We start from the raw sequence: 17,106 nt of genomic DNA on the forward strand, positions 1-17,106 counted from the left end.
CTTCTCAGATAAGGTAACAAGGTCCAGAGAAGGTCTGACCTGCCAACCTGAGGATAACTGAGAACAGAGAACTCCAGTGTGTGGACTCCTGGGTCGGTGTTCATTCTACAAAGGTTCCAACTGACATACCCCAAAGGCTCAGCTCCTTCATGACCTCCACAGTCAGCAAACGAAACCACACCTCTCCATCTATAGAAGCGAAGTCATCTCTTACCCTCCACAGTTTGTTTTAATTTGAGGGCGGAGCTCATCTCTGACAAGCAATAGGCAAGAGGGTGGGTATGGACCAATTTTGCTAAGCCATTTTTTTTCAAAAGTTCACTTTTAATTTTTTAAGTGTAAATCCAGTGTCCTATAACATGTTCAAAAAGCCGTGCAACCATGTTATTCACTTGCTCAGGCGTGTCCGACTCTTTGTGATCCCATGGACTATACAGTCCATGGAATTCTCCAGGCCAGAATACTGGAGTGTGTAGCCTTTCCCTTCTCCAGGGGATCTTCCCAATCCAGGGATTGAACACAGGTCTCCCTCATTACAGGTGGATTTTTTACCAGCTGAGCCACAAGGGAGGCCCACTGTCTCCCAGAGTTTGCTCAGACTTATGTCCATTGAGTTGATAATGCCATCCAAACATGTACAACCATGACCAATACCTAATTTCAGAACATTTTCATCATTCCCCAAAGAAACTCTGCACCCTTCAGCAGTTACACCCCACTCCTCCTCCCTAGCCATCAGCAACCACTCATCTACTTCCTGGTGCCATACTTTTGTCTGTCCTGGACATTTCAGATACATGGAGTCATTCAATATGTGATCTTCTATGTCTGGCTTCTTTCATTTAGCATGCTCATTTTCAGTGTTCATCATGTTGTATCATATATTAAAACTTTACTCATGTTTCTAAATCCCCAGAGACTCTTCCTGTTGCTTTTTTCTGCTAGTTATGGGCATGGAAGGATGGGGGGCCACAGTCAGAGCAACAGAAAAGAGTACTCATCCTGATAGAACCCAGAGAGAAAAGCAGACCCCTCAGCAGCATCACCAACATTACCCTTCTGTAAGTAAAAGATACAATATGACAAGGAATGTCAGATCTATCAGCAAACAGTTAACTAGATAGCCTGTATAGAGCACATAACATAGCCCCTGAATACTCTATGGCAACCCACTCCAGTATTCTTGCCTGGAAAATCCCATGGATGGAGGACCCTGGTGGGCTACAGTCCATGGGATTGCAAAGAATCAGACACGACTGAGCGACTTCACTTCACTTCACTCTACAGATGACCACACAGCCAAACCTGCCACTTAAACAAAGGTAAGGCCCAGCAACACCCAGGAAGAGTGACGCTCTTGACCCCTTCCATCCACAGATTTAACTTGTAGACTCAAAGTACAACCTGTGAGTTCATCACCTCAACTGTCTTTTGCTTAGATCAAAGCCTTCCAGCTTCTAAAGCATTTCTTGGGGAAGACTGCCTGTGTTTAATCTAGGACAAATATTACTTGCACACCTCCTGACTTCCTTGTGCATCTCCAAGTCAAGCTGATGATCTGACTTTCTGGTGGCTTGAGCCAGCAGCTTACTAACAGTCTGTCCAGCTGGCCATAACCTCAGTGTTCTTACTGATAGTCTTCCCATCTTTTTCTCCTTTCTAGTACAAGGTGGACAAGTAAATATCATTGTCTGTTTGCAGAAGAAGACATTGATGCCCAGTAATCCTAGGTGTTCATTGGAAGGACTGATGCTAAAGCTGAAACTCCAATACTTTGGCCACCTCATGCGATGAGTTGACTCACTGGAAAAGACTCTGATGCTGGGAAAGGTTGGGGGTGGGAGAAGAAGGGGACGACAGAGAATGAGATGGCTGGATGGCATCACCGACTCTGTGGACATGAGTTTGAGTGAACTCCGGGAGTTGGTGATGGACAGGGAGGCCTGGCATGCTGTGATTCATGGGGTCGCGGAGAGTCGGACACGACTGAGCGACTGAACTGAACTGAACTGAAGGGCAAGAGACCAATACTTATTAGCCAAAGGTGACAGAACTGAAATGAGGAGTACTATCTCCTACCCCATTGCTTTGGATGTACCAGATGGATACACAGGAGGTTGTTAACCAAACACTCCTTCCAGGTAGGAAGTAACAGAAGAATGAGAGTTAATTCTCCACTGTCCAGATTTGAAGGCACATCTTTAAACTGATGGTTCAGATGGTAAAGAATTCACTACAATGCTGGAGACCCAGGTTCAATCTTGGGTAGGGAAGAGACCCTGGAAAAAGGAATAGAAACCCACTCCAGTATTCTTGGCTGGAAAATTCCATGGACAGAGGAGTCTGACTGGCTACAGTCCATGGGGTCACAAAGATTCGGACACAACTGAGCGACTAACAGACACATTTAAACCCAAATTGTACACTTCCTGACATCACCCTGCCCTTCCATGAACCAGAACATGACTTTCATAAACAGCAAAACATCTCAATGTCCCTCCCCAACCCCCAATTCTCCAACACAACCCAAAGTCAACTATAAACAAAAGAAATAGGGCCAATGGACTTATATTCATTTTATATGAGGGTCCAAAGGAAAACAGGCTTTCCTCCAGGTCAGCCTGCTGAGAAGGCTGGAACAGAAGCAACCGCCCAGCCCACACCCACTTCCCCACCCCTCTACCCACCCAACCACCCCCACCTCCCCGCCCGAGCCGCCCACTCAGCCTCACTGCTTACCCTCCCTTCAAACTTGGCGGTGGCTCCTTCCTTGATGCAGAGGTTCCGAGGGGGCAAAGTGAAAGCAGGGGCCTCAGTCAGGGGCATGGAGCTGACTCTCGAGTGATCCATAGTGAGGGAGGTTTTGGAAACGTGTGTCTGGGCGGCCAGTTTCACATCCCCCATGGTCTGCAAACAGGAAGGAAGATCCAGTCAGACAAAGTATAGCCCGTCTTCCCTATAGGCGGCCGGGTACCCAGGGTGCTGGTTGGGTTTTACAGGGGGACTCACTAGGTCAGGGTCCACCTGGAGCTCCTCTCTGGGAAACAGAGGCTCTATCCTCAACTCGTGAAGCTGTAGGAGTGAGGCCCAGCCCACCCCAGACAGCAGCTCCCAGGGCCATGTCCTGGGCTCCCCCAAATCCCATGGAGAACTTTCAGGAGAGGGGCAGCTGGGGCAGGAACAGAAAAACCAAATGGTTCTCAGTGTTCTTACAATAGGTATCTAAAATCAGTGCCTAATAGTATTCAACCTTCAGCATCAGTATCTGCGTTAGGCAGTCTTTCAGTTCAGTTCAGTTCAGTTGCTCAGTCGTGTCCGACTCTTTGCGACCCCATGAACCACAGCACGCCAGGCCTCCCTGTCCATCACCAACTCCCGGAGTTCACTCAGTCAGACACGACTAAGCGACTTCACTTTCACTTTTCACTTTCATGCATTGGAGAAGGAAATGGCAACCCACTCCAGTGTTCTTGCCTAGAGAATCCCAGGGACGGGGGAGCCTGGTGGACTGCCGTCTATGGGGTTGCACAGAGTCGGACACGACTGAAGCAACTTGGCAGCAGCAGCAGGCTCACTCCTCCACTTTTAAGTGAAGCCCAGAGGAGGTAAGTGACTCGCCCAAAGAGACAAAACACAATGATGGCATCACTGACAAGAAAACCTGGTCCAGGGCCTCGATGTCTATGGGGGCTGGCAGGTCAGTTGGAACAAAGGGACTTCCTTTGGGTTAGTTCTAGGAATGGAATCATTAACAGGTGTGAACAAGTTTTTGGTTGCAAACTTCAGAAATGGACTCTGGCTCTCATAAAAGGAGAAGGGATATGTTGGAAAGATGGGGAGTGGGAAAGCTGTCGAAGTCCACAGGAAAGGCTGGAGAAGCAGGCTGGGAAAACAGGCAGCAGTGGAGAGAAACCAGGTCGTCAGAACCAAGCCAAGGTTACTGGACACCTGTTGCCACCCCCTGGAATGTGTCCCAAGTACCCTTGTTCCAGATTCTAAACCAGGTGGGCACCTCACCAGGCTGGGATGGTTCCACTCTGGGGACCCACAATGGGGACCGTGTGTCCATTCTTACTCAGCATGGAATCCACAGTACCTGACCTATCAGAGGACTGCAGTTTAACAAATACCTGCTAAACTAAAGAGTATTTCTAGTTTTTATTTTTCTGTTCACTTTCTTGGAATCTTTAGTCACAAGCTCAAGTCCCATGCCAAATGGGATAAGCTGACAGAGATGAACAGTAGTGTCTGGGCATATAATTAGTTTTAAATTTAATAACATTTAACAAAAACAAAAGAGAGCTGTATTTTGAAGTATAAGTTAAAATAACAGGGCACATACCCTGCTTGATAAACCTAGCTTTCTCTTTCACTGATGAGGTATCAGCTTTGCAAACAAAATCCTTTCAAAATGATAAAGACTCACAGGTTCACTGCAGTAAGTAACAAGAAAAACCAAATTTATGTAGCATTTACTATATACCAGGAACTATTCTAAGCACTTTATAGACAATAGTTCATTTCTCCTTACAACACTAGAAGACAGATAATCTCATCATCCCCATTTTATAGATTAGAAATGGAGGCTCAGTGAGATTAAGAAATTTGCTTAGGGCCAGGTGGCTCTAGTGGTAAAAAACCTGCCTGCCAGTGCAGGAGACGCAGGAGATGTGGTTTCAATCTCTGGGTTGAGAAGATCCCTGGAGTAGGAAATGGCAACCCATTCCAGTATGCTTGCCTGGAGAATCCCATGGACAGAGAAGCCTAAAGGGCTATATAGTCCATGGGGTCACAAAGAGTTGGACACGACTGAAGCAACTTAGCATGCACCCAAGGCATTTAGCAGGGGGCAGAACTGGCATTTGCACTGGGCCCTCTTGCCTCCTGTAAGCAGTCAGAGTTGGCTGGTGGGAAGGGTGTTTGAGGTTGAAGTGATAAGGGAGAAAGCAGAGATCTCTTACCATGCTCACATCAACCTGAGAATTTCTGTGTGTCATAGCATACCATCGACAACATTAAAAGGGGAATGATGATCTGGGATACAATGTTTTCAAGGAGAATAAAGGACTGGGATGTCCCTGGGAGTCCAGGGGTTAAGAATCTGCCTTGCAATGCAGGGGAGATGGGTTCCATCCCTGACTGGGGAACTAAGATCCCATGTACTGCAGAGCAATGAGCCAGAGCACCACAACTGCCGAGCCCAGCGTGCCCTGGAGTTCCTGAGCTGCAACTGCTGAGCCCGCTCGCCACAGCTGGTCTGTGGCGCCACACACAAGACCCTGAATGATGCAACCAAGATCCCATGTGCTGCCACTAAGACCCAGCACAGTCAGATAAACAAGTGACAAAGCACCACAGGATTTAAAAACAATCAAACAAAGAAAGAATGAAGGACTAGGACACCTTATATACAAGAAAACAGTTGACATCATTACGAGCAAGCTATCACTTGGACAGTTCACAGGAGATAAGTGACCACAACACAAATGGACACTGTCGAGCCTCAATCATAATCCAAGAGTGCAAATTAAGAAGTCATTGTTTTTAAAAAATAACCAAACTGACATTTAAAAAGAAAGATAACAAATACTAGTGACACTATGGATACCACTCATATCCTTTGGAAGAGTATAAATGGATGCAATCTTTCTAGAAAGCAATTTGGAAAAAAGATTCTGAAAAAAACAGTCCATCTCTTTCCCCAATAATCCTACATTCAGAAATGCGTTTTTGAGAACAAACCAAAGATATAGTTCCAAATTTACATAAAAGAATGTTTACCACATTATTTATAGGAAAATACATAGAAAAATAATCTAGTTAAACAGAAATAGAAAAAAATAGTTAAATATCCAACAGTGAGAATTGGTTAACTATATCAGGCATTTATATATTTACAAGGAAAATAATAACAGGAATTGATTGACATAGAAATTTTAAACAAAAAATAAGTTTCATAATGGAAAATTTCAAATGGGAAAATAGAATGATAAAAAGTGAGTACCTTGAATACCTATTGCTGGATTCAACAATTAATATTTTGCCATATTTATATCATTGTGTTTGTATATGTGTTTGCAGAACCATTTCCAATCATGATACAATTTTAATGGCAAGAATCGGGATATAGTCATTCACTCATTTAAAATATATTTATTAAACATCTCCTGTGTAACAAGGGATACAGTAATGCACAATTACATGTGTGTGTGATGAGTGGGGTAACATGGGGGTAGAGAAGGATTGCTGTTCTTACATCCTGCAGGGACTGCCAGGACCATACCCTAGAGGGGTCACTGCTCCATCTACCCTCCTCCACTGCCTCTGAAGTGAGGGGACAAACACACTCTGCGCTGCCAGCACCAGTGGTGATCAGGTCGAGTAAGGGCCGGTATCACAAGGGTCATACCCAGCCACAAATCCAGGGCACTGATACTTTTCACCTGTGGCCTGGGCAAGGTACTTCAACTCTCCTGGCCTCAGTTTCCCTTTCTGTAAAATGGGAATGATAATAACTTTTAAGGTTGAGGGGAGGATTTGAATGAGAGTGTATATAAAACACTCAGGGCAACATAAGAGGCACTTAGTAAATGCTAGCTGTCAACATCATCATCCATCCAGCTCCCAAAGGGAAAGCAAGTCTCCCACCCTGTAGGACAGATCCTTTCCACCAAGGACGGCAAGGCCGGGTCAGCCTGATTATCCTCAGAGCAAGGGTATCTGCATGTGGTTATTGTATAACAGCAGTGGGAAGCAGATGGCAGACCATGAGAAGGTGGGTAGGAGGGACTGGGGGCCCTGGCAGCCCCCGCACACTGCTCTATCTGTCCCAGCAGTGAAGAGACAGGGTGCGTGCACCCAACATCCTGCTGGGCCCTAATCTCTCTCAATCCCTGGTCCTACAAGGTAGTTTTGATTATTCTCTTTTCACAAACAAGGACACCAGGGCTCAGAAAGTCAACTCCACGTAATCCAAGGTCACAGAGCTAAGAAGTGGAAACCAAACTGAATTCTGATCATAGCCATACCCTGTGGGGCTTCCTGTAGGGCCCCAGACTCGGATGAGGCATTTCCTGCTTTCCCCAGTAATGGGAGATGTGATAGGCAGAGGCTTGGGAACTCCACAAAGGAAGCGGGAGGGGGAGTGTAACCCTCCCTTCTGCTCTCAGTTCTGGCTTCGGAAGACACAAGACTCTTCCTCTCTGCTTTCAGGGGAGCTGGAAACTAAGAGTAGTGACATCAGGCTCAGAATCCTCTCTATTAATCCTCTTGATTCTGACCTTCTGAGGTCTTGTGAAGGTCTTGGATGCTATCAGTCAAAGGAACATGCTCAGCCTCAAACACAGAAGACAGAAGTCATCCATCCCTGGCCGGGTGGGAAAGTCTGGCTTCAGGTTAGAACAGGCAAGTCAGTGCAGCAAGTGCACTGGGAGAGGCGAGGGTGCGTGAGCAGGCTGGCTGTTAACCAGAGCCCACTCCCAAGCTGGCCGGGTATACCACGCAGCTCTGCTCAGCCCGTCGCTCCACCCACTGCCATCAGCCACATCAACAGATCCTGTCCACACTGCCAGTGAACGATTACTGACATATTAGGAACGCTCGAGCAGAATAATAATAATAGTAACAATAATAACACAAAACATCCTTGTTCCCTTCTAATCCTCCATCCAGCCCAGGGACCACATTCCAATCAAGAGCACCGGCGGGGCTGGGTGGTTTCTGCAATAATTTATCTACCGGCAGAGCAGTGCTCAGCGGCTAGAATTGAGTACACCTAGCTAGAGGGTTCCATTCAACACGAGTTAAATGCAGATCAAAGGAATGCAAGTAAGAAGAGAAAAAAAAAGAAGAGGAGGAGATCAGAAGAACAGTGGTCTGAGAGCTGGAAGCCACACCCTGACACACACACACACACACACACACACGCAAGGCGTGGGCCAAAGCTCACCTCCAAATAGGGTTTTCATCAGTAGCAGAGTTTGTTCATCATTCAAAGCGGCACTAAATTAATTTGACTTTAATTTGATCGAAAGCACTTCAAACTGTCTCTTGAACCCAGAAAGGAACACTTTCAACTATGGAACGATGGCCAAAAGAGAGGGCAAAAAGACTGAGGCATAAAGACTCAGAGAAAAGCTCTACATCAAGAACCATGTTCTACAGCAGAAGCTTAGAGAAACCAGCTGCCCCCTTCCCCACCCAAAGTGCACTCATTGCAAACGGTCATTGTCCTTAAGCGCCTGATCAGCAGCGAGGCATCTGGAAATACCATACCTTCCCCACAGGGAAGGGCTCCCAGCGGGCTCTGTACTGGAAGCCTGGCAGTCGGCTATGAACCCACGGAGCCACGGGCACACAGCAGACACAGCAAACCACCCAGGTGCAAATGCCCCCAGCAATGACAGCTCCCTCTCTCCACCTTAATCCTCTCTCTTCAGAGCCCTCAAATCCCAACAAATGCCCTGATCGCTCTTAATCCTGGAACGAGCTGCTCCTTGGCTGTGGGCTGTGGGCTGAGCCCGCTGACTTGCCATGACCCACGGGAGCAGGAAGGGGGACAGGGCCACACGCCAGAGAATGGACACGCCTTACCGTGGCCTCTCCCTGGGCAGCTCTCCCATGAGCCGGGACGCGTGGGCGGCCACTTCACCACTGTACCGCGGAGATGCCTGTCTAAGGTCTGTCCAAGAAGGAAGACAGGGAGGGAGAGCCAGGGCTGCCGCAGAGCCCAGGGCTAGGCTGAAAAGTCAAGGGGCGTTTGGCTGACTGCTCGCAGATGTTGCAACTTGCCTTGCACCGGGCAGCCAATTTCACTCGGTCAGAGAGATCTGTTGTTTCAATCCGCCCAGCTGGGGTGACCTTTGAAACTCCTGGTTGCCAGCTGCAGAGGCTCTGAGTGGAGTCCCGGGGAAACCAAGAGTGGAAGCTCACAGGTTTTGACTTGTTCAGAGCTGCACGTTCCAATCCGAGTGTGGAGCAAATGGAGGATGCTGTCAAGCCAAGAGCTGAATCCTTGGCAGGGCTGGGCCCACCCCCAACTCCACATCTGGCCTGGAACACAACCCAGCTCTAGACACGTCTGGTCTAGGATTACCACCCAGGACTGGTGGGACCCTTGCCTCCTGAGACCCAGCTCCCTCCTCCTTGAATTGAACAAGCCTGGTTTATGATCCCTGGAGTGGGAGCAAGCCCAGAGAACAGATGGACAGGGGACTCCTGTGTTGCAACCATCTTAAGGAATCTGGGCTGAGATTTGAACCACACTCCACAGATTGTGTTCATGTTGAGAAGATCTAGCAGCATTGGTCCTGACCCCTGGAGAGCTTCAGAATTGGTCGCTGGTACATACTTCTAAAGCATGGTGGCAAGGTGATGTCCAGACCAGTCCCACTCCTCTGGAGGAGAGAATGTATTTCCATAGTTCCAAAGGAATCTCTCATCCTATGCAACTCACACCTTGGGACAGACTGCAGATGTCCAAATCAGAAATGAGGATTTAGAATTAGAGGAACCTGGTGTGCTGCAGTCCTTGGGATCACACAGAGTCGGACATGATCGAAACAACTTTGCATGCACACAAGCTGTTCCACTGGCTCATGTCTGATTCCTGAGTAACTGGTCTTCTGACACCCAGCTGACTCCTTAGCCTCTAGCTCAGCAGTTTTCAAACGTTTTGGTCTCAGGGCCCTTCATGCTCCTAAAATTATTGAAGATCTCAAAGAGCTTATGTGTGTGAATTTCTGCTATCAATAGTAACTGTATTACATATTTACTGTATTAATTAAAACTAAAGAAATACTAATTCATTCAAAAACATTAATAATGATTGCATTATATTAACATAGATAAGAATTTTCAAAGAAAAATATATTTTCTAAAATAAAACCAAGAAAAAGTTTAGTAAGAAGAGTTGTTCATTTTTGCAAATTCCTTTCATTTGTATTTAATTTCTCTTTCTTTAATAGAAGACAGATTTTCATGTCTACTTCTGTATCCAGCTAGTTATAACATCACACTATTTGCAACTGCTGGAAAACGTCACTTGAGACATAAGGAGAGTGAAAAAAACAAATGACATCTTATTACAAAAGACATTTGGGCCTCCTGGGCCCATGAAAGAGCCTCACGGGCCCCCCAAAGTCTGCAGGGCCCACTCTGAGAACTGTTGCTGTAGCCTCTCCCCCGTACACACACAATACCCCTCGCCCCCTGCCCGACACCATCTCCTCTTCTGTCCTCTGAAAAGCACACAAGTGAAAAGGGAAACGAGGTTTTATAAGAGTATTGGTGTGTGACTTTGAGGGGCAGATGGGAAAGAAGGTGAATCGATACCTAATTTTATTCCATCTTTTTTTCCCAAAGAGAAAGGCTAAACACATCAGGACCAGAGAGATTTGAAGACAGAGACAGATGAAGGTGATACCTTCAAGTCAACGGAATTCTTGGTCAAGACTGAATGTGCACCCCAGACTCTGGAAGACCTTAGACCTTGCACATGCCAGTTATTCAAGTATTTTATGGATAATAAAGGAAGAAATTGAATTTAAAAAAAAAATTGCTATTCACCACTAAGGAACAGAACTGATCGAGATCTAGGTCCCCCAGACGAGGTCTCTGGGAAGGCAACAGGGCTGGAAAGCTATTCTGAACTGGACAGAACCAAGAATGGTAATTTGGACAAAAGTGTAGAAGGTGTATCTATCACCCACATCATGGCTGGCCCCTGTGTAGTCATGTGGTTATCTGATGAACATCTGTCTCCCCCACTGGAACACAAGCTCCTGCAACGGGTCATGGATTCTGTGTGTTTCATTCACTGTTGCATCCCTAACGCCTAGAATACAGATGAGCACACAGTAAGCTCTCAACAAGTGCTTGTGAAATACATGAATAAGTTGAAAGTTGGGCTTAAAAAAAGCACTTAAAAATCATCACTTCCAAACTAAGGCATGACTTAATTTTGTTGTGGCGCAAACATGTGGATGTGAGAAAGGCTGTAGGGGAAGGAGCAGGTGAGCAGGCCACAACAAAAAACAAAAATCTATCCCCTGGGCCCTGCTGGCGTTCAGCTCCAGACACACAGGTGCCAGTCCTGGCTTTAGTCCTGGCACGGAAGTCGCACGTCCTTTCTCGGCTTAGCTTCGCAGGCTTGCCGGGTGTGAAGTGAGCACAATTACACCGGGTCCTGGGCACACTCTCTGGGCTTCCTGCTGGTATCCTTGAAAGACTCTGATGGGTTCCCGGTTCCTAAGGGAAATCAGGCAAAGCCAGCCCACTCCTCCCCCCACCCCACCACAACTGAGTTCTCTGAACCCACCGACAGCCCCTCCCTCCCCAAGAATGTCCTGGGCCTTTCTTCTCAAAAGACAATAAAGGAGGGCTGGCTTCTGCAGGCAGAGGAGCTGCTCTCACCGGCCCAGCCACATGAGCAGAGCGCAGACCAAGGGCACAAGGAGGGGATCCACTCAGCAACTCCACCCTGAGTGCCCACGTCTTTCGCAGAACGTTACTTTTTAATTTTCTTAAACGGGGATCAAACCAAATAAACACAGTCGACCGAACGTACAGTGTGAACGAGTGAGGTCTGGTCTCCTGGAGCTGCTCTCTTCCTGTTGGGATTCTTGCTTAATTTGAGATTTAATGAGACCAGCTGAGAGAAGCTTTCTGCAGTAAAAGTCACATGCAAAAAGAAATCAAAGCCTGAGCCAGAACCCCTGACTATAATTAAATTAGCAATATGTGCATTCCTATCCCAGTCTAACAACATCCTAAAGTTCACTCAGCTCATTACCAGTATCATCCCTGCAGAAGTCAGTCTGGGGTCACAGGAGAGTTTATTCAACCATCCCCTTCTCAAAGGCCTGCTAAGCCCCACTCATGTGCCTGTGAGATGAGCCTTACCTCAGTCCGCAGGAACGCAGGAAATCCACCTGGGGAGGAGGAACAGTGCTTGTGGCTCCCACCCACAGGATGCCCCTTAGCAGGGAGCAGACTGCTATGTAATCAGACATGCATTCTCCACTGTGAAACCGTGTGGCCTGAGGAAAGGGACAGCCTGAGTCTTCGTTTACTCATCTGTAAAATGGAGCTACTACTAATACTCTCGTACCTGCAGGATTGCTATGAGGGTCAACCACGCATATAAGAACAGCCTGGCCCAGTCTCTGGCACATGATAAGTGTTCAGTCCATAGAGGCGGCTATTGTTAATGGCAGTGTTGTTGTTTTAAGATTTACGACAGAACTCAGAGGACAGAAGCACCATTGGCCAAGGAGGGGGTCGGCTCAGGAGAAATCGGCAGGCAGCATCTGACAGTTAAATAGCTCAGGGGAATCGGAGGTTCTGGTGCTCACTGTGGATGCACCCTAATCAGCTGGGTGACCTTAAGAATCTCATTTCCGGCTCTGGTTCTTCTCTCTCGCTCTGACCTGAAGGGCCTCTCTGAACCTTCCTGTCCAAGTGCACCTGCGTCTCTAGGACTGTTGCAGGCTCTTCTAGGATACCTGGGCAGGTAGGAAAGGTTCCAGCAGGGGGAGCCAAGCCCAGAGCAGAAAAAGATGCTTCAGGACACCAGGAGAGGAGAAAGGAGAGGCTTCTGTTCCAGGTCCGCCACACAGGGCTTCACAGGCTGGCAGTTGAATTAGGCAGGGGCTTCCCTGATGGCTCAACTGGTAAAGAATCCACCTGCAATGCAGGAGACCTGGGTTTTGATCCCTGGGTTGGGAAGATCCCCTGGAGAAGGGAACAGCAAGCCACTCCAGTATTCTGGCCTGGAGAATTCCATGTACTGTATAGTCCACAGGATGGCAAGAGTCAGACACGACTGAGCGACTTTCACCTTCCCCTGGTCCTCAGGGCACACCTGTGGGACATGGGCACAGGCCATGAAGACTCTGAGGACTTGACCCGTGTTAGGAATGAACGTGTATGCACTTAGCTTTTCAGCCTCTGGCCCCTCCCAGGTCCAGCTTCTGATTCTATGATGTCTGTCCAGAGAGGGACTGGGGCTGAAAGAGCTAAAGGGAAATCCCAGGGGAAAAAAGGAATCTATTTAACTAGCGCTGACTAGGTGTCAGGAGTTGAATAAGTACTTAAGGTGCCTTCCCTTAGCAGAGCAGCAAGTATTAACAGCAAAATTAATGAAACAGTCTCTTCCAAGGAGAGGGCGGGTGGGAAGCACTGTCGGCAGGAGGGGCTGCAGAGATGTGGTCGCTGATAAGAACCAGGGCTGAGTCTGAAAACTGTCTCGGCCGCAAGTGTCGGCAGCTCCTACAGAACCTCCTGAGGCCTGAGCAGTTGGCAGCACCCCACTCGCTTGAGCACATCCCCAGTTCTCCCAAGCTTCCCTTACTGAGCGGCCTGGGGATTCTTCTTTTGCAAACCCTGACACAGCACAAGAAAATGAGACAAGCTGACCTGCTTCACCAACTTCTATAGGCTCTGGATTGGATATTCAAATTTGCAATTGCTTTCTAATTGTTTTCTAATTACTCCCACAGACAAAACCTGCCTCCTCTGGCTGTAGCCACTGGCCCACCCAGCCAACAGTGTTATGGATTTCTAGTTTCCTCCCACTCTTGGTGAGCACTGAGTCAGGGGGCAGGTGCATAGAGAAAGGGAAGGAGGAAGGAGCCAAGACTGGGTGTCTCCAGCATGCTAGAGAAGGGAGGGTGCTATATCCAGGTCGGGTTTTCCAATGATCAGTTCCTACTCTAAGGTCAAGCCCAGAACCGTATCAAGAACACCGCTGGGGTAATCGCTAGTCCTGGGACACTAGGAACAAGAAAGTGACAATCTAAGAGTGAGCTAGTTGGCGATGCCAGCCAGTGGACTTGAGTGAGCCATCTCATCACAGGCTGTGTAGTCAGACATACTGCACTTGAACCAAGTTCTGCCACTTAACAATTGGATCACCATGGGTGATTTACTTAATCTCTCTAAACTTCAATTTTCCCATCTGTATATCTGTTTTGTGGGGCTCTGTGGAGATTAGAGGGAAGGTCAAGTATCTAACACAAAGTAGATACTTAGAATACCCAACACAATGCAACTGTAATGTAGTTTCTAACCATGCCTGGCACACAGTGAGCACTCAGCAAATGGTAGCTTTCTAGTAACAGTCAGCTCTGAGGACCAATGAGAGGTATCACTTATCACTTAAACGTTCAAGCTCATTGAAATATTACTGCAAACATAGCCTTATCTCTCACAGAAGTAATTTACTAATTCACACTCTTACACTGATGTCTTTTTATCAGTTACTTGTCATTGGCTAGACAAGCTGCATTGCTCTTATTTCAACTCTTGCTTCCTTTTACCACAGTGGAATGCAGTTGGATAACAAAAGGTGAGGGTTGGTAGGGGATCGTCTAGGCCAATCCTCTTACTTTACAGATGAAGAAGCAGGCCCAGGACACAAAATAGACCTATGTATCCTCAAAGACAGGAGGCCAGAGATCTCTGAAGTTTGCAAGGCAGAGAGAATGAACCATGACCATCTAAACAAGTGAGTCCTGTGGTAGAGCTGGGAGATGGTGGAGCATGTCTCAAAGCAAGGACATGGGTCAAGTGGATGGGTCAACAGAGGTTCTGGAGGATATATTCATTAAACTGACTGACAGTAGATGGCAGAGGGCCTAGAAAGTAGCAATGCTCTTAGATAATGCTACCAAAAGACTTTGAATTTACAATAAACTTCCACATACTGAAAACTTACGAGGTGCTTTCCCAATCAAGATCTCATCTGAATTTCACAACATACTGAGATACATGACGATCCCATTTCATTGATGGAAAATCTGAGGCTCGAAGACCAAGCGGCTTGCCTAAAGTCACATAGCTAATAAAGCAGAACGAGAGTCCAGTCCTCCCCACTCCAAATCCTGGCTCAATTCAATAATATCTTCCGGAAGAATTTAGCAAGATATTTTCAATCTTATCATAATAAACACCATGCCCAACAGGAAATTTTCAGTATAACACCTGTGTTGCTATTCCTTTAGATCTAATTGGAATGATATCTGATGGGTACAAATTTGACTAATGTAGTCAGGCCCTTGCCCAGGGAAAGCCCCTTATTATTTGTCCCAAACAAAAGGATGGCTTCTTTTCAACCCCTCATGCCTGAGGGAGAGACCATGCTTACTGGGTAATCTTCAGCTAGTTTATGCAGGGCCCATGCCACCATCAGTCGGTACACCTCGCCCCATGCACAGAGATGCTCTCTTCCCATTCACAGGCCAGACATCTCTGTGTTCTCCCCCAGAGCATGCAACTCTTCTCCAGATTCCCCTCAGTTCTCCTTCCACTAGCTAGGCACAGCCCCAGATGTTGGCCTTGGCTGTTGCATTGGAACTACCCAGAGGACACTTTGGCAGTGTGACAAGTCCTGTGCTTTTACACGAAGTTCACCCCTTGCCCTCCTGTGACAGGAGGTCCTGTCTCCAGGACAGCCCCCAAGTCTGGATGAGAAACAATGGTTTATTGTTTCCTGGAGTTTACCTGGGGTGGTGGAGAGCTGCCAACCCAACTTAGTCACTTATCAGCCCAAGGATGGAAAGTCAGGCTCAGACACAGCCCTGCTCCTCCTTCAGGCTTCTTCAGTCTTCACTCTGAGGGGCTGTGTCATCTTCCCTCCTCTACCAGTGGCACCCCCCAGCACCGTGCAGTCTCATGAGGGGCAGGGGCACAGGGGCGCCTACCTCCCCAAAGTCCCTTCAGGATTGTTGGGTACCAATTTCAGGTCCTTTGTGGAGGAGACTCACTCATCCTGGGAACCTCAAATGTTAGGGCTGGAAAGGACCTTAAAAATCATGCTCTCACACTCTCTTCCTCAGAGTGGAGCAACTTATCCTTGTGCATAAATTATACTCAAAGATTTGGCAGAAGCATTTTTATATGAGAACCAATGCATTCACTTTGTTGTACCGAATGACAACTGTAAGTTGATTTTACAAGTCATCCTAAGACTTCAAAGAAATGTGATTGCTTTCTGCAAGCTGCTTCAGGCTACATTCCCAGCCCCTACCCTTAGAATACTATTTCTTTTTCCACTTCCCTTGAGAACGGCAGAGTCAGAGAAGCACTGGTTCCACCCAACCCCAGTATCACAGTAAGGAAATCTCAGATTCAGCCAAAGGAAGTGATCATGAACCACAATGTCTATAATCGAAATAATCCATTTACTGAATGCTTACTAGGAGCTCGGCACTGTACTGAGAGTTTTGCTTAAGTTAACTTTCATTTTCAAAGCAACTCTATAAGAGGTACGAATATCACTTTAAAGATGAAAAGAAGACTCAGAAGTTGAGTAATCTATCCAAAATCGCAAAGCTATCAATGACAGCTACTTCTTATCAGCTGAATTTGAACCTAGGCCTCTGACTCCAAGGTTCAGAGCCAGGTGACAATGTCACACTGTTAGTTGTGCCATGGGGAGGAGCTGGGAGTGGGTCAGAGTCCAGGGTGCTGGTGTCTTGTCCTAGATTACACACAGCATCAGAACACAAGGGGGTCTTAGCTTACCCTCAGACTATCAATAAGAAAACTGGAAGCTCACACAGAAGCATCGAACTTAAGACCAGAGCCACTGAATTTCAGGGGCAGGATCTGCTGACAGTGGGCCCGGGGGGAATACCCTAACCTTTCTGCGGTTAGAAGATATCTAATATCACTCCTGGATATACCAGTTATAACCTGATACACACATCCTGTCAGCCTTTGTGAGCCTGAGCACCTCGGGGGCTTCACTCCCTTTGGTCTGCAGACAGCAGCTCAGACAAGCTACCCTTAACCTCTCACCAGGGGGCTGGATGAGGCATGCTCAGGGAACTTGACAATTACCAGTCGCTCCTGGTTCTGAATTGATCAACCAGGCTGCTAGTCATTAGCTAAACCCTGTATGCCAGGATGCATAATGTATACACAGTAGCGAGAAGCCACAGCCACAAGCACGCACACCCCCCTCAGCAAGGAAATTCCAGAAGTTCATTCATTCCTGCGGTTCATTCCATCTATAAGAACCTTCTTCCAGATCCCAACTTCTTAGGCCCCTGATGTTTGTCTCAAAAGCCTACTCCACAGCTAGAGAAAACATGCTGAAAAGAC

At 47.2% G+C, this 17,106-nt stretch overlaps 1 protein-coding gene across 3 annotated transcripts in view; it reads right to left on the bottom strand.

Moving 5' to 3' along the window:
• Positions 1-17,106, bottom strand: part of MYLK (myosin light chain kinase) — a 292,274-nt gene that overhangs the window by 188,204 nt on the left and 86,964 nt on the right. For 2 of the 3 annotated variants that reach the window (XM_055396158.2, XM_055396005.2), the window contains exon 3: positions 2,740-2,907. In XM_055396158.2, coding sequence (XP_055252133.2) covers positions 2,740-2,904 — 165 coding nt within the window. In that variant the 5' untranslated portion in view covers positions 2,905-2,907. Of the gene's footprint in view, positions 1-2,739; positions 2,908-8,592; positions 8,712-17,106 lie in introns of those variants that run through there. The other variant, XM_055396085.2, reaches the window with a different exon arrangement.

This window comes from Moschus berezovskii, chromosome 1 (genome assembly GCF_049115385.1).
Source record: "Moschus berezovskii isolate FMDL1 chromosome 1, NW_MosBer_1.0, whole genome shotgun sequence".
Classification (NCBI taxonomy): Eukaryota; Metazoa; Chordata; class Mammalia; order Artiodactyla; family Moschidae; genus Moschus; species Moschus berezovskii.